The sequence below is a fragment of the Mercenaria mercenaria genome, chromosome 19 (assembly GCF_021730395.1).
Source record: "Mercenaria mercenaria strain notata chromosome 19, MADL_Memer_1, whole genome shotgun sequence".
Lineage (NCBI taxonomy): Eukaryota > Metazoa > Mollusca > Bivalvia > Venerida > Veneridae > Mercenaria > Mercenaria mercenaria.
In genome coordinates this window covers 9,645,021-9,669,395 of record NC_069379.1, presented here as the reverse complement: position 1 = coordinate 9,669,395, position 24,375 = coordinate 9,645,021, and the positions used below count along the sequence as shown (strand labels likewise).

The following is a 24,375-nucleotide window of genomic DNA, read 5'->3' as shown; positions in this document are numbered from 1 at the left end:
TTTCTGAGTTCAACAATCAATTTGTTTTAAATTGTCTAATTACAATTTCTTTTTTTTTTTTTTGTCAATGTGAAGTAGCCTACAATTTATAGGCTTTGAGCAATAACAATTTGTACCGACAAAGTCAGACTAGCAGACGACAATATTTTCCGTAACAGCTTCCGAGTACTTACGAATGATGGCGGAAAAAGCCGGAATATTTTAAGAAATGTTCACTGTACACACTAAAATGCAAAAAGGACCAAACAAACCATTATAAAATTTAAAACAAATTACACATAACGAAAATTAAATAATTTTTCTACATTTTTAGGGGTATCGAATTTTTTATTTTTTGCGGAAAATATCTCATTTTATCTGTTATATCTGAAAAAGTCAGTTTCTTTTTACCCGTTTCCTATAGAGTCTATATGAATTGAGGTCTGTTTAAAGTAAAAAAGGACCAACCAAATATTAAAATATTTTTTTAAAAAAAATATTCATTATATCCGGAATAAATTAAACTTTAATTTGTGGGGTATCGAATTTTTGATTTCCAAATAGAACTTTTTCTATTTAAGTTTAAGTATTTTTTTCCTTCTTTGTTTATATAGGCAAATTTATCGATTTTCCAATAGATCGATGTTACTAAAAGTTGGTAATGAGGATGATTTTTTTGCAAAGCCGAAATCCCTTTCCGACAGCAGGCTAAAAGTTAAGGTATCTAATCCACAAAGCGATGCCCCATGTTTTTTTTGGTATCATTTCAAAGAGTTGTGTCAGCGCAATAAGAATTATTCTAACATAACCTACATACATTTAGAGAAAAATTCTGCAATAAACCACTTGCGTGCAATGATGTCATCCGATCCAGGTGCGTAGCACGGTCGTAAAAAGTAGTTACCATGTTTGTAACACTGTTGATACTAGTATGTCGTGTTAGAATCGAAATGATAAGTTCTCAAGTGTGATTTATCATAGAATAACCCGAGGGTTTCGTTCTTATGCGAAACAATATATCACTCAGGCCTACGGCCTTCGTGATATATTCTTACGCATAAGAACTCAAAACTCGGGTTATTCTACGATAAACCACGTTTGGGAACTTATTATTTCTTAAGTAAATAAGATGACTATAATAATATTTATGAAGCTCTACAGTCACGTTTTTGACTGCGAAATGATAAAACTTACACTGTAATAACTGAATTTCTGTTGCTGTTTTTTAATTGAAACTGATGATTTTATGTATTTTTAGCTAAGAGTTTTGTTATAATATTCATAAATTTCTGGTCCTTGAGAATGACGAAAACTGTTTTTCAACTTTGATCGGATAGTTACTGTTTTTATGACACATCACTGAGTTTTATATAACTGCGTTGAACAAAATGCACAAATCCGAACCTTTTGCAAGATCATTGCACATTTCTTACTACTTTTATCGAAAACTACTTTTATCGAAAGCTATATCTTCAAAGGAGATGTATGATGACACAGCTTGTACTCCCATATTTCGATTTGTATTTTAAGTATTAGGCTTATATGAATTGCAGATAGGGTGAAAAAGATTATGTATTATATTGATGCACTTAAATTTATTACACACTAGTTCGTTTATACTTTCGATTTACCAAGTTAAAAAGTAAAAAATAATGAGTCTAGTACGCCGGTACATGGTATGTCGCCATATGACCTATAATCGTTTCGGTGCGACGTTAAACCCGACAAAAACATTAAAAAAATAACCCGTCACACTTAAAATAAAATCTGAAAAGTAGATCTCCCAGAAGCACCGAGAACGAGGCAACAGTGAAAATTGCCGACTCTGGTTGATTGAGTCTGTTCATGAGCAGTAATGGAAAATACAACACTGCCCACGCCCCAAGCACCGGCCTAAGCAGTATTCAATCTTCAAATCTAAATGAGTTGAAATCAATGATCCCGAAGGACCAGATAATATAACAACATTGAGATGAAGTCGGGGCGACTTTTTACGGCCGCCACACAGCATATGACGACGTCCAGCTTTGATGGTGGCGAAATACCTCATGTTCACCTCCGTGCATTATTTCATCACGGGCGGACACCTTGATAGAACCACTGACCTTCCGCAAGCTGGCTGGATCGCTCCTCCTCATTAATAATTCAACGCCTCGAGTGAGGCTCAAACCCACCTCAATGAATAGCAAGTGATTCAAAGTCAGGGACCTTACCCACTTGGGCACGGAGGCCCCTTCTTGTTTTTAAATAATGCTCGTATAAGTAATGACTATAAAAATAACTTATTTTCTACCTTTCATGTTTTAACTATATTTTGTCACAATCTTGATCGTTCTTTACTCGAAGGGGCCTCCGTGGCCGAGTGTGACATCACTTGCCCCTCATCGAAGTAGGTTCGATCCTGACTCAGGGCGTTTAATTCTTCATGCGAGGAAGCCAGCCAGCTGGCTTACGCAAGGTCGGTGGTTCTACCCAGGTGCCCGCTCGTGACAAAATAATGCACGAAGGGGCATCAGATGTCTTCATCCGCCATCAAAGCTGGAACGTTGTCATATGACCTATAATTATGTCGGCGCCACGTTAAACTCAACAAAATTCTTTTCCTTGAATTGTAATTAAGTGTTGCAAATTGATCATTTTCTAATGATATAATTTCATTGAATCATAACTCTCTGTTCCCTTTACGTTGCCGCTTGTACTCCTTTAAAACAACATGGATCATAGATGAAGTAAAGATACGTTTTACACATGTGTATATTTACGCTATCACTTACCTAAATTACCTCTTTAGCTGTTTTTTTATGTTAATGAATATTTGTAAAATGATATCTCTTTTAAAGATTAATGTAGGAGTAATATTATAATTTATATCAATAAAATATAATTCATTGTTCGTTGATGTTTTTGTTAACACGTGACTGCTATCTCTTATTATAATGTTAGTCTTGTGCTTTTCAGGTAATGAACCCATTAATGACTGTCGGTAATTTCCGTGTGATTCCGTATTCTCCATATGCAATTTCGGCGTTCTCCGGCTGTTTCCGTCAGCGGTCGGAAAATGCCGAAAAGAGTATTAGGAGAATACGTGATGGTGTTGTAAGTTACAAAATGTTAATTACTGGTTCATTACCTTAATTATCAACCAACTTGACTCGTTAATTATCTATTGGGTTGATTATTAACTTTAAACCGCAACTTTCGGAAATCTTTTAAAGTCCTATTAAGTTCACATTCGTTCATTATATAATCGTTAACCCTTATCATGCTGGACACGACTGATTCTGCCTTTGCGGCCAGTGTAGATCATAATCAGTGTGCACATCTTTTTAATAGTTAATGGTACTTTCCAAATTGGAAGATGGACAAGTTTATTATAGAAATTTAGCATGATAAGGGTTAATGGATTATTGTTTGTTTTGGGTTTAACCCCATATTTCAATAGTATTTCAGATATTTATCTGCGGGCAGTTAACCACCACTACTCATAGATTCTGTACCAGTACAAACCTGTTCTCTACAAGTAACTACCAACTTCCCCACATGGGCCAGAGGTTGAGGACGAATTATATCAGACAGTATGTCATTATTAAATCGGCACAGAGAACATGCGCTTCAAACATGCATCGAACTTACGGCCCTTGCTATCCGCATATCTGCGCTCTTTCTACTGAGTTAAGCGGACAGACGTTAATGAATAAAAAACTGTATTTGTATCTTTGGTTCGTCTGCTTAGCTCAATAAGGAGAGCACAGATCTACAGATCGGGGAGTCGTGAGTTCGATCCCCGGGCAGGGCGTGTGTTCCAGTGACGATCTGATAAAAGACAGGGTGTCTGATATAATTCGTCCTCCAAATCTGTTGCATGTGGGGAAGTTGGCAGTTACTTGCGGAGAACAGGTTTGTACTGGTACAGTCTCCAGGAACACTGGTAAGGTCAACTGCCCGCCGTTACATAACTGAAATAGTGTTAAAAACGGCGTTAAACCACAAAAGCAAACATCTCTGTCTTCGTTATGATTTTTCTACCAGTGTTTTATATTTATTCTATTCATTTATTTATTCCTAATGTATATGTGCACAGAGTATGTATACATGTGTATAAGTGTGTTACATGGATGGCTGCGTTCTTGCGTTCTGCGTATGTGGATATTTTTTTGTTCGTATACCAGTTACTGTGAATTCAGATATTTTCGTGAAGCTTAAAGTTGGCTACATTTGAAAATGGAAGAATATTCAACCTGTTAAAACATGACACTAATTATAGAACAACAATACCACATTCGCGAATAGCCCGCCCGCTTAGCTCAGCAGGTAACAGCGTTGGTCTACGGATCGCGGGGTCGCGAGTTCGATCCTCGGGCGGGGTGTATGTTCTCCGTGACTATTTGATAAACGACATTGTGTCTGAAATCATTAGTCCTCAACCTCTGATTCATGTGGGGAAGTTGGCAGTTACTTGCGGAGAACAGGTTTGTACTGGTACAGAATCCAGGAACACTGGTTCGGTTAACTGCACGCCGTTACATGACTGAAATACTGTTGAAAAACGGCGTTAAACCCAAAACAAACAAACATTCGCGAATGTTCATTTTCTCGAAGACGGACAATTAGCGAATATAACGAAAAAATCCCTCGAGGAAATTTCTGACTTTCCAGTACACAGTTTGGTTGTATTCACCTCCATTATCGCCGGCTTCTTGTGCAATTATTGTCAAAATGTATGACAGCTGATTAGGTAATGCAAGTTGATTACTTAAGATGGGAGGGGTTACAAATGCTACACGAAAACACTTTTAATGTAACACATTTCCATTTTGTACATTGCCTTTATACTGACATATCACAAAGTCAAGATTTTATTTGCTTTTTCCATTTGTAGTTTTAGATCAGTTTTTTTATGTTCATAAATGCATATTTTAGGCTGTTGTGGTTAAGTATACATGATCAAAATAATCTCTAAACCAAAGTTTTATTTTGAAGAACATGAATACATTTCCTTCCATGATAAGATATGGAATATAAACATATCCTAACATAAGACTACTGAAAATTGTTAAATAAGTATATAGTTGACAGTAATGATAGATATCCTGTTGTTAAAAACACTAAGGAACATAAGAAGTCTCAGTTTCTTGAAGTGTTCAAGATAATCAGAATGGAATTGTGATTGAAATCTATGTAATTTTAAGATACATCTTTATTGCTATATGATAGGCTATCTTTTAGATTTACAACAAAAGTTGCTTCAATATTATTCATATAATTCATGCATTTATTTTGGTTTAGAGATTTTTTTGATCATGTGATTCCCCACAGTGGTAACATTCCGATGTTTTTATGTTCATAAAAAACTGTTGTTTGATACTTCGTTACAGTATGATTTGGTTCGTGGTTGTGCACTGTCCTGTGACTATGGAGCATGCTGATTAGATGCACCACAATCCGGTTTAAGCTCCCCAGTGGTGGTTTTGCCACTGACCGTTTTAAGGCGGTGCCCCACTGTGTTTCCTTATTTGTTCCTTTTGTCCTCGGTATAATTAATTTATGTGCGGGTGTATGTAGATTGTTAGTGTACACGCATGCAGGCTTGCCGTTTAGAGAGGCAACGCTTTTGGGATGTGATTTGCCCTCTTGGATTTATACCCTTACGTTTTAGAAAAGTCTAATTTAGATATAATGTTGTTAAAGTCTCTGATGTATGGAAATATAAGATAATGAAGGGTGTCTATTTTCATTGATCATAGTAGACATTTTCAAAAGTTCATTGTATTTTCAAAGTTTTTCTGTTCTGTAAACATACAAAGCTATGTTTGTTACTATATTGTATTTTTAATTTTCACGAAAGAATTATATTTCTTTAAAAATAAATGCTTTAGTTGAATGCAAATTATCTCTCTCGTATAAAATTGCTATGTAATCGTACATTAAAGTGTTGCGTTATGTTCAGAATTGAAAGCTTTTATAAAATATATTCACAGATACAGATCATGACGGATGGCAACTTGCGTTTGACGGTCTTTGACCTATAAGGACAATTAGTGATTTCATAGCGACTGCTATTTATGCATTTTTGAGGCGTCAGTGTAGCTCAAATGAGCAATGCCAGAGATTGCCGAAATCACATACGGAAAAAAAAGCTGCGGCATGAAACGGTATTTACTGCTTTTCTTAACAGGAACACTGCTTTTACAGATTTAATGATGTTATATGTACAAATCTAATATGATACATGTTTTGTTCTGTTCTGTTTGGTTCGTTATGAATAGATTAGTAGTTGTATTTCTAAGTTTCTACCGACACAATATTTTAATAAACCAGTGCGATCAATCCAATCTACCAATCAATTAATCAATCAACAATAACTCATAGCAGTTGGTGTATTTTCTCCGTGACTATTTGATAAACGACATTGTGTCTGAAATCATTAGTCCTCCACCTCTGATTCATGTGGGGAAGTTGGCAGTTACTTGCGGAGAACAGGTTAGTACTGGTACAGAATCCAGGAACACTGGTTAGGTTAAGTGCTCGCCGTTACATGACTGAAATACTGTTGAAAAAAGGCGTTAAACCCAAAACAAACAAACAAAACATAGCAGTTGGTCACAGTTCTCCTTAGTAGGTTTCGTGATGCTCCTTTTCATAACTTATAAATAGAACTTTACAACTTAAGTCAAGATCACCTTTTAATAAAGGTATGCGCAAGTTTTTAACCTTTAGCCTGCTGGCGGCAAGTGATTCTGCCTTTGCGACCAGTGCAGACCAAGATCAGCCTGCACACCCGTGCAAGCTGATCATGGTCTGCGCTGTTCGCTATTCAGTCAGTAAATTTTCAGTGAACACCCCTTCGACTAATAAATGGTACTGCCCAAATTGAATGATGGTTAAGTTCATTATAGAAATTTAGCAGGTTAAAGGTTAAACATAATAGCAACAATCTATCATTTTGCAAGGGAGAATATTTGCATTCAGTTATAATGAGCTTGCGAATTCTCTGAAATAAGGCAAATGTCGTGTAATGCACGCAACAAAACATAGGCAAAAGGAATATGTTAAAATTTCCGGCGGTTAATTAACAGATGTTAAAGTTTTTGCTCAATTAGTTTGCTTTAAACAGAAATAAAAAAAATACCACTGCTACTTTCTGTAATTAAAAATAGTTAAACAACGTGCTATAAGTGCGCCGTTGTAATGTTCAGTTTGATTATTTCGTAAAATATATTAAAACATAAGAATAACAAATTAAAATATTAATTTCATGGAAATTTAGGTATTTACAAAAGGTTGGCTTTGTATACAGTACGAACATATAAAACTATTGAAAGACGTTTCGAATAAAAATTTCAAAACAAATTAATCGGTTAATCCAATGTGGAGATATAACTTTAAAGTGTCTCTTGTGATTCAGTAGAAAAAAGTGTACATTCCATGTGTTATTGTATAGGTCTTCCGCAAAAGAGAACAAAAATAGGTACATAGTGAAGGCCTATAGGAAACAATGTCGGTATTTAACCAAAATTGCTTGTATAAAGCTTTTTACCTATAAGACACGTTCCGTCTGTTTACTTTCAATAATGAAGTAAATTGTTGATTCACCAAAAAGAAAATACATGTACATAATTCCGCTTTACTTCAAATCGACAAAATTTCAGGCGAACATTTTTTTTCTTCTCAAATTATTTTTTTGAATAGTAACACCCTTATTTGTAAACAACCGAGGAGATGTGTGAGTGAGCTGGGTTTTACGGCGAATCGACGCAAAATGGTCATATATCGCCGATGTCCGTTCATCCGTGTTACAAGGAAATATAAGCACCAAAGTTAAAATAATGCTACTTCTTCTAAAGTTAAATGAAATATGCATCACGCCCAGTTTTTTTTAAAATATACTTACAGACGAAAATAAACAACTCTAAACTGGAAGTCACTATCAGTCTTGAAGTTAGTTTAACCTTGTACAGGCATTTACGCCGACGGTGTGTTCTGTTACGTGCCAGCGCGTAGGTTAGATTGATCTAAATTTTTCCATATTTGTGTTAACATTTAGTCAAATAGCTTGATGAAGTGAAAATTTTTTTTTATAAAAATGGCCAATCGCTATCCAATGTGCACTCCCTGTTAACGAAAGAAGCGATAATAAATATCCAACAGGACAAGCCGTCTCCCAAGAGCCATCGGCAGCACAAACTGTAACTGCAATTCTGTGCATGAATGGTATAGATAAACAAACATATAGAAAGGAGGGACGGCTCATTGAGGATTTTAAGCCAGTTGTAAGCAAATAATAGCTGACTTAATGCTTGATAATGCTCTAGCCCCATGTGGTTCTGGGACGATCTATGTATGAAAAGAATTGGAACCACTGCCTTACCCTTGCATGATCGTAAGAGGCGACTAATAGGGTCTTAACACTTGGTTTTGCAGTAACTGTGATTCCAGCAGGTATGCAAATTTTTATTCCATACCTCATGTTTTTATTTCGATGTAAATGAGATGTAGAACCAAAATTTGAAGTCCTGTTTGGCGCCATATAACCTACACTGTGTTGGTGCGCCGTTAAACCCAAATAAATAAATAAATAAATAAATGATAATGCTCTAAACTATTGACAGCAAAATATGTTTTAACAGTGAATAATTTCTGCGTTTTAGAAAGTGCGTTTAATTTTTCTGTAATGCCAAATGACTGAATGTAACAAAACTCCATCCACCACTTAGATAAAATTTCTAAGGTTTATTGTTCATAGAGAAGCAGTCATTCTTCTTTTCCAGATCAATCATAAAAACACATATACTTGCAGGTATTTGATATATTAAGAATTTTATTATTACAGATTGAAGTTTGTGCAATATTTATTAATTATTATCCGCCATGAAAGATGAGGAAATTTGCATCTAGTAATAAACACGCCCAAGATTTATTGCAATTCTCTCTAAATTAAAAAAAATAAATAAAAAAATTAATTTTTGTAAGAATACTGAACAAAGCAGCTTATCCACCATTTGCTATTTGAACCGCGCCATGAGAAAACCAACATAGTGGCTTTGCGACCAGCATGGATCCAGACCAGCCTGCGCATCCGCGCAGTCTGGTCATGATCCATGCTGTTCGCTTTTAAAGCCTGTTGGAATTGGAGAAACTGTTAGCGACCAGCATGGATCCTGACCAGACTGCGCGGGTGCGCAGGCTGGTCTGGATCTATGCTGGTCACAAACCGACTATGTTGGTTTTCTCGTGGCACGGCTCATTTTGTCATTATCTTAAAGATTAATGTCTGTAATATTTCAAAATGAATCATACATTTAGATCTATATTAACATTTAAAAATATATATAAATATATATATCAAAATTTCAATAATGTCGACGTCAAATCATGTATTAGAGTTTACCACCACTACCCAGTTTTTAAGGAGTCACAAAATACACTCAGATGTTGAGTTTTCAGAAAATGGCTGAATATCGCCTATAAGATTATATAAGAATACCGATTGGTTTATTCTGATATTTTTACAAGAACATGCTTACATATCATACATATATCAAATTTAACGTTTCCATTCAAATAAGACAACGGCGTTATTTTATTTTTGTCTCATGAGTAGCATTTATTGCTATTTTGCAAATTTTGGACATTTATATATATTTTTGTGACGTTTCAAAAATGAGTTGAAAAAAATAAAATCTGTAAAATGATCTGATGGAAACAAAGAATGCAACCAAGAATAATAATAGCAGACTCGGTTTGATAGAGTCTGTTCATGAGAGGTAATGAAAGGGGCCCCCCCCCCCCCCCCCCCCCACACACACACACACTTCCAGCACCGGCTTAAGCGGAACTCTATTACACATAATTATGTTGAATGGACCCCATGATCCCAAAGAAGCAGAAAATATAACAACACTGAATCCAAGTACGGGGAGACTTTTTGAGGTCATAAAAAGAGTATATTTATATGACGCCATTGTTTGATTTTTGTTGAAATTTTGAAATGTTGCCGAAAACTTATTGTTTAAATTAATCTGTATTTAAAAAATCATAAGCTATATTCTACTACACTACTACGTTTGTAAAAAAATGAATTAATCTGTATTTAACACCATAAGCTATATTACACTACGTTTGTAAAAAAATAATTAATCTGTACTTAATTAACATCATCAGCTATCTTACACTATGTTTTTGAAAAAAGGCATCAATTTGTACTGAATATTATAAGCTAGATAACACTAAGTGTTTGTAAAAAAATGAATTAATCTGTACTTAACATCATAAGCTACATTACACTACGTTTGTAAAAAAACGAATTAATCTGTATTTAATACCATAAGCTATATTACACTACGTTTGTATCAAAAAATTAATTAATCTGTATTTAACACCATAAGCTATATTACACTACGTTTGTAAAAAAATAATTAATCTGTACTTAATTAACATCATCAGCTATCTTACACTATGTTTTTGAAAAAGGCATCAATTTGTACTGAATATTATAAGCTAGATAACACTAAGTGTTTGTAAAAAAATGAATTAATCTGTACTTAACATCATAAGCTACATTACACTACGTTTGTAAAAAAATGAATTAATCTGTATTTAATACCATAAGCTATATTACACTACGTTTGTAACAAAAAATGAATTAATCTGTATTTAACATCATAAGCTATATTATACTACATTTGTAAAAAAAAAAATGAATTAATCTGTATTTAGTTACACTACGTTTGTAAAAATGAATTAATCTGTATTTAATACCATAAGCTACATTACACTACGTTTGTAAAAAAAATGAATTAATTTGTATTTAACATCATAAGCTATAGTACACTACGTTTGTGAAAAAATGAATTAATCTGTATTTAACGTCATAAGCTACATTACACTCTGTACTTAACATCATAGGCTATATTATATTACACTACGTTTATAAAAATGAAATAATCTGTATTTAATATAAGCTATATATACTACGTTTGTGACAATGGCATAAATCTGTACTATATGTCATAAGCCACTTTTATAGAAATGTCTGAGTTAAACAGTGAATATCCTAAACATGTAGAGAATAGTTTCAACAGAATTAAATACAGGATGTTTAATAAAATAGCAAGAGTATCTAACATTTTTTTTTGTTATATGGGATTCTTGCGATGACAGGCGTGAGGTATTACTATATAAAGTATTTGCATCGTTATCTGTTTGAGGAATTTTTAATATTGTTTGTTCATATGGCGATATGGCGACATGCTCATTTTGAAAAGTCGAATTTTGGGCGGTACTGGTTAAGCGACCTGTATACAAAATGATATGTCATTTACTTTACATATACCTATCGAGTAATCTGTCACAACTAACAAGTTTCAAGTCTGTTTTACACAGAGATGTATTAAGGTTTAGATAATAATACTTACGTCGTACTGAAAGTCAAAACAGATCTGGTTCATTCATGTCATTGCAACAGAATATCCTGTTAACAATCCATGCGAAAGAATGTTATCTACTAGTATATGAAGTTTGAGTTGGTTAATCTAAGTGTGCAAATACATAAAGTGTTAACCAGTATGAATATTTGTATATTTTTTTTCCATTTGCGATATGTAAAAGACGTTCGATCTAGATCATTTTAATATTTTGATGAAAAATTGCACTTTTACTAGGCAGTTTAACTAAATTAAATTTTTCAAGATTACGTTTTATGTATTGTTTCAGAACACATAATGTGTGTGGGATTCTTCTTACACACACAAAATTAATGTTACTTTGTCTTAAATAAAATGACACAATTATGGAGTATTTTATGTATAACATTTGCAGTCTGTGAATGTGTATACTACATATTTTATGTGTCATTTTTATACGTTCTTACGCGGATGTTTAAAAGCAATGCTTTTTGTCTATTAAAACATTCTTTTTGTGAAGATGTATCAACTATCTACACAACTCTTGCCCTCATTGTATTGTTACTTACATTATAAAGAGTGTTTCATATTTTTCACTAAACGTGTTATTTTAGGTGTGTTTTGGGGCCCGTTTTACATCACGTGTGTTGAGATATGAATTTTCTTTTTAATGTACTACACTGATAGACTGACCAGCAAGTTTGTCAGCGAAAGCTTTCAGACAATGTAACATTGGGTGTGTCGTTTACGAAGCAGACGTTTGTTGGTAATTGCGTTTTCTCCGCACGCGATTTCAGCATTTTCTAGTTTTTGTACAGAAAGTTAAGCGTTGAGCTGTATTTGCTTTTGGAGAATGCCAAATTGCCTGACGAGAAAGAGTGGACACAGGAACATTGCCGAGTGTCATTGCAGTTTGTCATTTATAGGTAATGATATCACAAGCGCATTGTATTTACGAGATATCTGCTCAGGCCTTAGTTACCGGTACATTGCCTATGTTGATATATACAAGCTCTTTAATCAGATCGTTAATTGATTTATTGAAGTATTTTAAGACTAAGCTCACACGCTGTTCGTTAAATGTTTAGTGTTAATTTGCAAGTCTAATCGATTAAAGCTCGGAAGTTGAAACGTAGACTATTTAATTAACAATTAATTTACTTAGATGTTTGAACAGCTCGTGCATGACATTTCAACCGTAAACGTAATGTAAGTTAAATATACATGTATGTTTTGATTGAAGACACTTGCTTGACTGCCAATCACTAGCTGATTACCTCAATAAGAACCTCTAAAACAGTCTTTTGCATAATGTGTAGATGTTGGAACGTTTTGCATTTTGTTATTTAGGGACTGCATCCATTCTAACTCTTTACTAGAAACTTAATTTGAAATGAATTGTAATGAAACTTCAAAGTGACATAATCAAGTATTGTCTATTTTCTTCAAATACTTAACAGTATTTGGCATAATGGTTAATGTTTAACCCGAAAAGAAAAAAGAAAAAAGGTAGCTCTGGAAACAAGAATTATGTAAAATCCAATCAGTTTGTAAAACAAAGAGTTTAAATAAAATTAAAGTTACCCGCACAGTACAAATCTTATTTTTAATTTGAAATCTTCAAAACGTTGCAACATTTTAAAACATAAACGAAATTACGTTTTTATAATCTGTTTTATGTTAGAAACGACGTTTTTATGAAAGAAATGACACTTTAATGAACGAAATGATGCTTTTATTACCCAAATGACTATTCCCTGCTGATTTACGTACATTTGACAACAGGTTGTTAAGTTATTTTAATAAATTAAAATGTCCCTTCAAACTTTCAATGTACCAACAATAAAATAAACTTCACTCACCGTAGTTATGCTTCATTTGTTCCTAATCCATTTTCAAATAATTTTTAGTGTATCTTGCTATTGCATTCCCTTGGTTCACTATAACGAATGCTTTATGTTTGTCAAATACATCACCTGGAAATTCTAAGTCAAAAATAAAGTTTCTACACGAAAAAGACAACTACGAGACCGGATGAAAATATGGTTTTAAAGTAATGGTAAGATCTAAGTGTATTAGGTTTGTATTGCTTTAAATGATGATGTAGTAGGAAGTTCACGCATGGCTAAAATGACTATTGTTTTTGCAAGGCCGTGTTCACGTGGTAACTCGAGTTATTTCCAAGTGACTTAGACCTCCATCGTATTGCCGTGTTCCTTAAATAATGTATAACTATGTATATTCAATATGCACTAGTTTTGTAAAGATATCATGTTTTTGTCCGGCCAACTGTCCGTTTATCTGTCCTATTCCCGTAAGAAAAGCATGTCCGCTGTATACACTTTTACCATCTACCTTATTTTAAAACAGATTTTGAAATAGCTTGGCATAACTGCTTCTTACGATGAGACGTCATGAAAAAGTGACGGTTCAAGGTCAAGGTCGTACATTAAATTGTTGCGGATGTGCAGCCTGGTCAGGATCAATGCTGTTCGCTAATGGTTTCTCTTTTGCTATAGGCTTTGAAATCGAACAGCATGGATCCTGACCAGTCTGCGCGGATGCGCTGGCTGGTCTAGATCCATGCTGGTCGCAAAGCCACTATGTTGATATTCTCATGGCGCGGCTCAATTATACTTTAAAATGATCTACGCCAGTGTTAAATGGTTCGTGTAAATGTGGCAATAAATCAAAGGTCATTCATTCCACATACATATATTTCATTCTTTATTTGGAACGTTGGGCATAAATTAAAGACATATTTAACCACAACATGAGAAAACCAACATAGTGCGTTTGCGAGCAGCATGGATCCAGACCAGCCTGCGCATTCGCGCAGTCTGGTCAGGATCCATGCTGTTCGCTTATGTTTTCTCTAGTTGCAATAGGTTTTGAAAGCAGGCTGGTCTGGATCTATGCTGGTCGCAAATGCACTATCTTGGTTTTCTCATGGTGCGGCTCATATTAGTTTTACTAAATATGAAAATATAGCCATTGCGTTCTAGAATTATCATAACTTGACTGGTTTAGATGTATTTCCTGTTAAACCTTGATTGTAGGAAGAGCAGTAACAGATTTTGCTATTTACAATACCGGGCGGATGCTTCAAGGATATTGAATAAGCTGGAAACTGGAACAGTCAGATCAGAATGTATGGGTTGAAAGTGATTTCAGTACTTGCAGATGCTCTGTCTAATAAAGTTTCGGTTCAAAATATAATGTAGGCCTAATTAAACCTGCTTTAGCGGCCACCTGTATTATTCAGCCACTTTCCTTTAGCAGTATCTGTCTTAAGCAGTCATTATGTGAAACTCACTAGACTGTCTGTTTAAAACAGGCTTGACTGTATTGAACTGTAAAGTTTATTACGCAAAGTTTATTCACTATATAATAATCGTGTGAACAGGGCTTGCTTGAAATAAGAAAAGTTTATTTTTAACCACACCCTTATTACAGTTTTTTAATGATTTTATTTATATCGAAGCGTGCACTTTTCCCTAAGAGTGCGGTTTAATAAATATTTGACCGTAACACATGAAACAATCAATCAGACATTTTTGTTTTTATTACTAATATATGATATTAATAGAACATCTGCCCCCGCCAACTTTACGTAAATAACGTAACGCGACGTTCAATATTAGTAATCAATGCCAAATGTTACAAGTACAACGCCTTACATTTATGTTTAAACCGAAATGTCATTAAAATGGGATGTGTGCGGTTTAAACGCCTTCATTTATAGCGGAACCAAACATAAATGTGACCGTATAGGTTATAGTGACACAATTTGAAATTTACACTTTATCAATAACGTAACGCTTAACTAGCGTTAACGTAAACTAACTCAGACTTTGATGTTTATTTTTTGTAAACTCCCTCTCCTTGTTTACGTGTATTTCTTTTTTTATGTTTTGACGTTGGTGTAGGTTTATAAAAAATGTGCTTTTGGAGCAAGGTAGGCGTGAATCTGCTCTTCAAAACTGACGCTCCTTTGAGAGCACTTTAAAAAGAACCCGTTACAAGCGTATCCGGTTTCGAAAACAGACTGACATTAATAGCAGTTTTAACCACATTGAAACCATAACACATCCTACTTTTCTCAAGGTGTGTAGACATTTTAATTGATTTTTTTTTCTTTGTTTTTATTGTTGCAATGATCTGGGTTAATATATCATTTGGGCCGGAATAAGGATTTGAACCCGAACTGACAAGGAGTCAGGACGCAAAACCGACCGCAATATTTGTATCCGCAATGAAGATGAAGGCCACTCATTCAGAGTTCATGATGAAATAGGGTTATCATAACAATATCTGATTTGCAATTATGTAGATATATTCGGCTCGAGAGTTAGATACCTCAATGTGCTTATAAAAACCTATTTCTAGTGTTACATCAGTCGAAATTGACTTTTATTCTACACAAGTAACTTTGAAAATTTGTTTGAAATCATTTTGACACAAGGATCAGCGATAGATCATTAGTGCATCATTTCTGACGTCAGAACTAAAAAAAAATTGTCCAACCATTGAATATGTTTCCGCATAAAAGGTTTGTATTTATTAGTGAAAAACAGTCTGTATTTCAGACAGAAAATTCCTAGCTATATAATGATAATGAATATCCTCCCGTGGCACTGAGTTTGATATAAACTCGGCCATTGAGAAAAAAAAATGAATAAGTCAAAACTTACATTTATAATATATAGATTCTATCTGTTAACAAACCTATCAGAAGATCAACACAACCATGCAAACCAGTAAGAGAATAGATTTGATCGAGTCTGTTTATGAGAAGTAAAGAACCCATCGCGTCCCATATATAGCACCGGCTTGACCGGAACTCGCATGGAAGAACTATTTTTGAGTGGATATGAGTACTGTGCAGTCATATGTCTGAAATTTCATACATGTACTTTACGGCGTCTTATATGAATTCTAACAATATGTGATGGGATTTCATTTTTACCCCTATAAGTATCAGCGAATAACTTTTAACGGTCACAATATATCTTCTCCCAACTGTTAAACTAATGTTGTGCCTATGTGTCCAATATACTTACATGATAGAGGTAGCTTTAGTGCTTTATAACGATAAATGAATAATGTTTATTTCTGATATCTGTAATTTAATTCACGGTCAGTATGTTATTATCTATTACTTTCAAATTTCAGCAAATTAGGCCCAGAAATGTTTTTAGCAAAACCGTATTTTAACACATTTTATACACGATGGGCTGTTATATGTTCGGCGTAATAATTTCCCGAGGGCGCATCCCGAGTGAAATTATTTCGAACGACGTATAACTGCCCGAGTGTATAAATAGTGTTCAAACACGGTTTTGCTATAAATGATTTCGATTGTAATATGTCTTTTATTGTAAAACTGAGATTCTATATGATAAAACTGCTGGTTTTTTTTTTCTTTCTTTCTTTCTTTTTAGGCCCGCCCGCTTAGCTCAGTAGGTAGAGCGTTGGTCTACGGATCGCGGGGTCTTGAGTTCGATCCTCGGGCGGGGCGTATGTTCTCCGTGACTATTTGATAAACGACAGTGTGTCTGAAATCATTAGTCCTCCACCTCTGATTCATGTGGGGAAGTTGGCAGTTACTTGCGGAGAACAGGTTTGTACTGGTACAGAATCCAGGAACACTGGTTAGGTTAACTGCCCGCCGTTACATGACTAAAATACTGTTGAAAATCGGCGTTAACCCCATCCCCCCCCCCCCTCTTCCCAAAAACAAACAAACAAACAAACAAACTGTTGTTTTTGTGCATGCCTGGCGTCAAATGGTAGGTTTTCACGCTCCATTGTTTATACACACTAGGACAGAAAATGGTAACACTTCTTGCGGAAGAGTTCAGTTTGGGCGATAAATGTGGCGAAATATTCTGCAAAGCAAATAACCAACTCAGTATGGATGTAAATTAATCAAGACAGTTGTGCAATGTGACATCTCGTTTTAAACATGTAAAATATTTGATAAAATTTTAAAGCGCTATTTCTCGATATGTATATGGCGCTAAATATCACATCGACATCATTGCTAGTCATATTAGAATAGGTATATTTTTTCAATGTGTACACTAAACTAAACGGTAGGCAAATGTGTATGATTCTTATTATCTTTACCTTTTTCCGGCATATTAAATTTGATGAGAATTTAATCAGAAGGTTTTCTGATAAAGTTATCACGTAGCAACATGCCTTGACGATGCACCTGTATATTATCTGCTCGCATGAAGGTGACATATCAGTTCATTAGGTCATGTCTGTGATAGATATTTCCGGACACAGTCAGAACTTTGTGGCAGTGTACGGCATGTCCATATCTGGCCCATTTTTATTGTTAATACTAGTTCATAAACATTCATAACTACGATTGGAATCATACTTAACAGTTGTTTGTGCACACAATAGAGAAAGAAAAAACTTTTACAAGACATCGAAGGAAATCGACAAATATGTTTTGGAAACTTCTCTTTATTTCGGTGCTAGGTAAGACTACAAATACAAAAACTTCTTCAAATGATGTTTAAACTTACAGGCTCAATATGACTCTTTTGCTTTGTTTATAGATAGCAGAACATTGCATGGAGAGGGGTGGGGGGGGGGGGGGCTTCGTAATGGTCGCTGACTACAAATCACATGCTCCTCGCCGATGTTAGTTCAAGCCTCACTCGGGGCGTTGGATTCTTCATGTGAAGAAGCCATTCAGCTGGCTGATGGAAGGTCGATGGTTCTACCCAGGTGCCCGCTCGTGATGAAATAATGCACGGAAGGACATCTGGGGTCTTCCTTCACCATCAAAGCTTTGAAAGTCGCAATATAGGCTATAATTGTGCTAGTGCGACGTTAAACCCAACAAAATAAATACAGAAATTTGCAAATAGTCGACAAATTATTTGTTTTCATCATACTTTGAACATAAGTAATGATTCTGTTTTTGTTTAATAAAAAATCGTTTTGTCATCGACAAATTTTAACTTGACATTTTTAACTTGAATTTTAACACCTGATAATGGTACTAAATGTTTTTATAGCGGTATCAAAATGTATTTCTTTTATTCCAGGAATGTCAAGTGCTGTCAAACAGAGACGCTTTATTTACAACACCCAGCAAAATCCGTTTCCTAATTCACCATTTGGAGGAGGAGGTATTTCACATTTTAATTTCCGTGTAGTTCAGCCCCAGGCTACCATGTCTCGATAACAGACCTATGTTCTTTAAATCATTTAATGTGAGATACCAAACTTTCCGCACTTCCCTTAGTATTCCTTCAGTCACAGCCCAAAGAAATGTTACGTGAGGATGGATGAATCAGCTGAAATCTGATGCTGATTTTATCCAAAAAAAATTATCTATTCATGTACATTTGGTTAGCTTGATTCTTCTGATATATACTCAAAACATCAGATCATTATATAATAATTGTAAATTCATTTCTGTTAAAACCATTTCATCAACATTCTGCAAAGGTATTTGTGATTGTAAAGATTTCTTTTTTCTAATGGGATGGGTTGCGGGTAAATTGTCAATTGACAGTTACATGGAAGTATAAAATCAGGAAAAACAGGTTGCACTTAAAATATATATATATATAACTATGTGTGTTTTATTTCTATATCTCGTAAGTTAAGTTGGTGTTATATATGTTTGATTAATTATTAACATTTTCTAGGAAAATCGATTAAAATGACACTCCATAATATAACCTTTCCGTATCCTACTCAATTACAATCGCATTGAATTCATATTAGTCAGGAAATATCGCAAGTTAATTGTCATTACGGATCCACTACCTAAAAATGTGACAATAAATGTATTGTATAATAATTACTGTGGAATCATTTGAAGTTGTAGATATGAAATTTCGCGCAAACGGCAAAAAAGGCCGTTTCGCGCGGCCTTAAATTCGCGCATTAAGATTTCAAATTGTGACATTTTGAGAAAGACTAAAATCCACGAGCGTAAATTATATACGTATATTCCGTAAAGGAAATAAATTCGGGAAACTATTTATGCATTTAACGGATTATTGATAGCGCTGTTTTAAATTCGCGCATCGTTTCTTGTCCGAAATACACGAACATTAGTCCTTCGTGAAAAAAAAAGATTTCTCAGTAACTGTATTTTAAACAGTCAAACTTTTTGTGTGTGACTGAACAGTATTAGCGTTTATTATACCACACTTTCGTCCAGAATAATATAAACCCATTACCGGAGAAATAGAAATTTTGAATATCAAAAATATTTTCAACCTTTTATTACACGTGACCAAGCGAAAGTGGCAGTCAGGTCATGTGACCGCGCTGATATAATGTCATACAAGGGCAAATAAATGCTTCAATATTTCAAATGATTGCCTCCCTTGTACATATGTAGTAGTGACGCCACTATTCAGACGGATTTAATTTATAGAAAGAAAAACAAAAGAATTAAAAACATTTTTATAACTTTTTTATTTAATTAATTTTGTTCGATATAATAAAATAAATATTATATGGCAGTGTGTGTGACAATGATATGGTCATCCCTCGAAACAGAATGTCAGCACTCGGCTTTCGTCTCGGGTGACATTATACCCTCGGGTTTACAATATTAATGTCACACACGCTGCCATATGATATTCATATAATAACATATATAACAATTTATCACAGTTTTATGTTTGTTCTATTTCATTTTTTGTTCTGTCATTACAGGAAGTGCAGGAATGATTTCACCGCTAGGTGGCAGCGGTGGGATGACAGGCGCCGGAAGTGGCACCGGTTATACACCATGTATTCCTTCACAACAAACGTGTACGTTACAGTGTGTAAATGGATACGTTAAAGGTCCAGCCGGATGTGATTTCTGTTTGTGCAGCAACCGCGCACTACCATCAGTTACAACAATAGGACCAGTGCTTATTGATCCAGTTGATGCCAAAGGTTAAGGTCTCCAATATCAGTCTTGTTTTCTTTTTTTTGTATTTTTGTATTCCTAATTTGTAAACAAAACGCGTTTAAGGAATTTACCAACGTATTATCATTCTGGAATGCAGTGTTAATTGTTTATGTATTCATATTATATAATTAATTATCCATCTTAATGCATTACTCTACAAAAACAATATAATGAGAAACGGGGACGTAAATAATTAAGAAATGATTTCTTTTATTTTAATTGACCGACTTCTTATTATCTAGTTTTGTTTACTATTTGCTAGACGTTGTATCTCTTTTGAAAAGCCGTTAAGGGACAGATTATGGAAATTCTAATGGAATGTATCTTTCTAGTAGTCTGATAGCGCATGCGCGTTTATCCTTCCGGTTTAACATTTTATGACACGTTGAAACGTTTTTACACGAAACTCGCTTCAAACAGAGCAAAGATAATTATCGAGCATGCAATTAATACAGTTTCCTAATACCGCAGTCCAGAGAACTTTACGTAAGGATTTATATGATAAAAACGTATAGACAAGAGTACATACTATATTAGACAAATCAAAACAACAAGAGCGAAAGGAACAATATATCAATTAAACAGAGCATTAAGAGTTACACCAACATATCATAGTTCAGTCGAGGTGGCCTTTCAGAACTGTCTGCTATTGAGTCATGACACCTTTTCAAGGAAAGCATAACGTTCAGTTGTAATGTGTTGAAAACGATTGTAGGACATTTGCCCCCCAGGACATTTGCCCCCCAATGAAAAAATGTATTACCGGACATTTGCCCCCCAGTTGAAATGGCAGATAGGACATTTGCCCCCCACTTCTTATTTTTAGAATGGACATTTACCCCCCAATATTTGTGTCCTATGTGCCAGTAGATATACTGTGTTTTATGTTGTTTTATTATTAAAATTACTCTAAAAGGCAATTTTCAGTAAAAAAAAAACTATTTTATTGATAAAAATTTTATGAATATGTTAATTACATTCAGGTGTTAAGGTAAATAATAGCCTATTATTGAGTTATAAAAGTGCTCATAACAATGTTATAATTTTTTAATTTGTGCAATGTTTTTAACACTCAAACTTGTTAATTTGGCAATTATCTACTAGAAATATGTAAGAAACAAAGACAATGTTATCTACAATATGATAATTATCTTCTACTAAGTTCCTAAAATATCACTAGGGGACAAAAATATTGGGGGGCAAATGTCTGTTTCAGAAATAAGCACTGGGGGGTAAATGTCCTATCTACCATTTCAACTGGGGGGCAAATGTCCAGCAGTCCACTTTTTTATTGGGGGGCAAATGTCCTGGGGGGCAAATGTCCGGATCCCGTTGAAAACGTCTCAGATCTGTCAGCTCAACTTTTTTTAATAAAACATTTTATCACTTAAACAATACGCTTGAAAAGTATAAACGACACGACTCAATTTCTTTGTAAACAACATTCCCATAAGAATGGGCTTTGTTAAACCTGGTCAAACAAACAGCATTCCTTTAAGCAATCATGTATATCTTTTGTTGTAATAATATGAAATTGAGACCTTTTGCATTCCTAAACTAAAACGACATTTAAACTAAGTTTGTTCCGTTTTTAAAATCAAGAAGGCTTTGTCAGTTTTACAAAAATTATTCCAAAGAAGGCGATGCGATATGATTTGAAATTACCTCCCATAAATAAGTTTGAAATTTCAGTTGACGTAAGACTGACTTTTTTAAGCAGCACAGAACATTCAGCTGCTTTCCATTCAGCTCCTGAAAGCAACTTGTGGTTGACAACAAGTCAATTCTTTAATCAGAATCTTTTCAATCAACGGATCATTTAATATGTCAGTTATGGCGACGTCACATCCTCTAAGGACTTCCTTCAACCACCAAGCAAAAAAATCTAAGCCAAACCTTCTAATTTCATTTACATTGCCATCTTTTACTGTAACAGTAATGCCTGACGTTTCTTTAAGGGTTTTCTATAAACAAGTGTTAGCCTTTTTCGAAGAGAAACAACTTATTTGTCTTTTAACCTTTACCCTGCTAAATTTCTAAAATGGTCTGATCTATCATTGAATTTGGGCATTTGAAGAGGTGTTCAATGAAAATTTATTGACTGAATAGCGAACAGTGCAGACCATGGATGTGCAGGCTGATCTTAGTCTGCACTGGTCGCAAAGGCAGAATCACTTGCCGCCAGCAGGCTAAAGGTTAAGAAACCGATTTAGTTTACCGCATCCTTCATTCTTGACAGACATTTTGTCAGTTTTTATGCATACAAATATTTGAAAATCTTATATGGTACTTCATAATTGTTGACATTTGCGTCGCAAGATTTCCTCTCCATGAACTCTGTTACCTTTTCCAAGCAATCCATTTCAGTAATTTTAAGGGGTCTCCGAGGCCGTGCAGTTAAGGTCGCTGACTTCAGATCACTTGCCCTTCACCGATGTAGGTTCGAGCCTCACTCGGGGCGTTGAATTCTTTAAGTAAGAAAGGCATCCAACTGGCTTACGGAAGCCGGTGGTTTTACCCAGGTACCCGCCGGTGACTAAATAATGCACATGGGGACTTCCGCCATCAAACCTTGAAAATTGCCATATGACCTATAAATGTGTCGATATGACGTTAATCTCAACAAAAAACAAAAGATTTAGTTTTTAACTAATCATCAAATATACTATCAATTTCAGGAACTACCACGATGTCACAGGTACCCTATGTCACATCACAGGGACCGTCGGCGAAGTCCCAAACCACTTCAGTTGATTGTATGGCTGCGAAACAGGCCTGTGCCTCATCTTGCGGTGACAAAGGATATCTTGTTGACCCAAGCGATTGCACATTTTGTCTTTGTAAAAGTTCAGTGATGATTTGATGTAGCCTTCCTTTGACTTAACAGTCATTTGGCCAAAAAAATAAAATACGTTTGATCGTAAGAAGAGGTCTTGTAGTTTTTGAAAATTTCCAATACCTACATAAATATGCTATATAAGGCATTTTCATACATTTTTTTAGGTTGTTATGCTGACGAGAAAAAGGAAATGATAGGAATGAAAAGATTATAATGGCTAAGTAACTACAATGTATTTCTTTCTTTTTACATGAAGTAAGTGCAACTGTTCTTCAGTTTACTTTGGCTCTGTAAACAATCAATGGGCCCCCTATTTTGTCATTGCTTGTGGATCTGAGACTTTGTAAATCGAATAAATATAAGATTTATTCCTCAGAAAATAATATAATAATGTCATAAGCAAATTGAACACTTTCTGATAATTTATTTCATTTAAAAAATCACAAGGTATGGGATATAGGAATTTTGCCCTCTACTAAACAAATTCAAAACATATTTCCTTAGGAAGCATAGACGTAAAAGGATTTTTATTAGTAGTACAAATGAATGGACTCCATTATCCCAATGGACTAGAAATAACATCAACATGACGTCTAAGTATGAGGCTGATGTTTACGGCCGCCATAGTCACATAGGACGCCACAATACAAAATAATTCAAAAAGACAAAAGATACACTTTGTTCAGCAGTACATGTAATAACAATGTTATCTAAATCTGCCAAATTCAGATGAGGGTTTGTTTCATTCATTTACGACTGTGCAATGTCGTTTGTAATTTATCTTTCTTGTAAAATACTCCTTTACTATAGAATATAACATTTCCATATTGATCTAAATTTGGACCTTAAGTAAATTTTCACATAGCAAGTAAATATTTATATTTCAAAATAATATGTTAAATGTTAGACGATGAGAAATTACGCGACATATGCATCATCATGAATGGAATGCAATTGCTGTCCTGACCTCGTTCACCTCTTCGGTGCATTTGATGCAAAAGAAAGTCCCCTCCCAATCAGGAAATATAATTGAGTGATGAATAATTAATTTGCAATTAACAACACACTTGACGAATATCAAATGCATTTGATACAAAGAAGAGAACTTGGAAACTTTGTGATAAATATCAATTTACCATTCATGTGATACACGACAAGTGACAAAACGTAACTTAAAAAGGACACCCCTCTGTTGCATATTTCAC

At 34.6% G+C, this 24,375-nt stretch overlaps 2 protein-coding genes across 2 annotated transcripts in view; one reads left to right on the top strand and one right to left on the bottom strand.

The window, feature by feature from the left end:
- The window catches only part of LOC123542607 (uncharacterized), a 48,493-nt gene extending 35,079 nt beyond the window's left edge, over positions 1 to 13,414 (bottom strand). Inside the window, exon 1 of the mRNA XM_045328530.2 lies at positions 13,244 to 13,414. The gene's annotated coding sequence lies outside the window, so the exon portion shown is untranslated. The remainder of the gene's footprint in view (positions 1 to 13,243) is intronic.
- On the top strand, positions 1,632 to 23,211 carry LOC128550954 (uncharacterized). Its single transcript, XM_053531149.1, has 6 exons — positions 1,632 to 1,655; positions 2,938 to 3,075; positions 17,783 to 17,879; positions 18,455 to 18,538; positions 20,088 to 20,315; positions 23,010 to 23,211. The coding sequence occupies exons 1-6, from the start codon at positions 1,632 to 1,634 to the stop codon at positions 23,192 to 23,194; spliced, it is 756 nt and encodes a 251-aa protein (XP_053387124.1). The 3' UTR covers positions 23,195 to 23,211.
- The last annotated feature ends 1,164 nt before the right edge of the window (positions 23,212 to 24,375 follow it).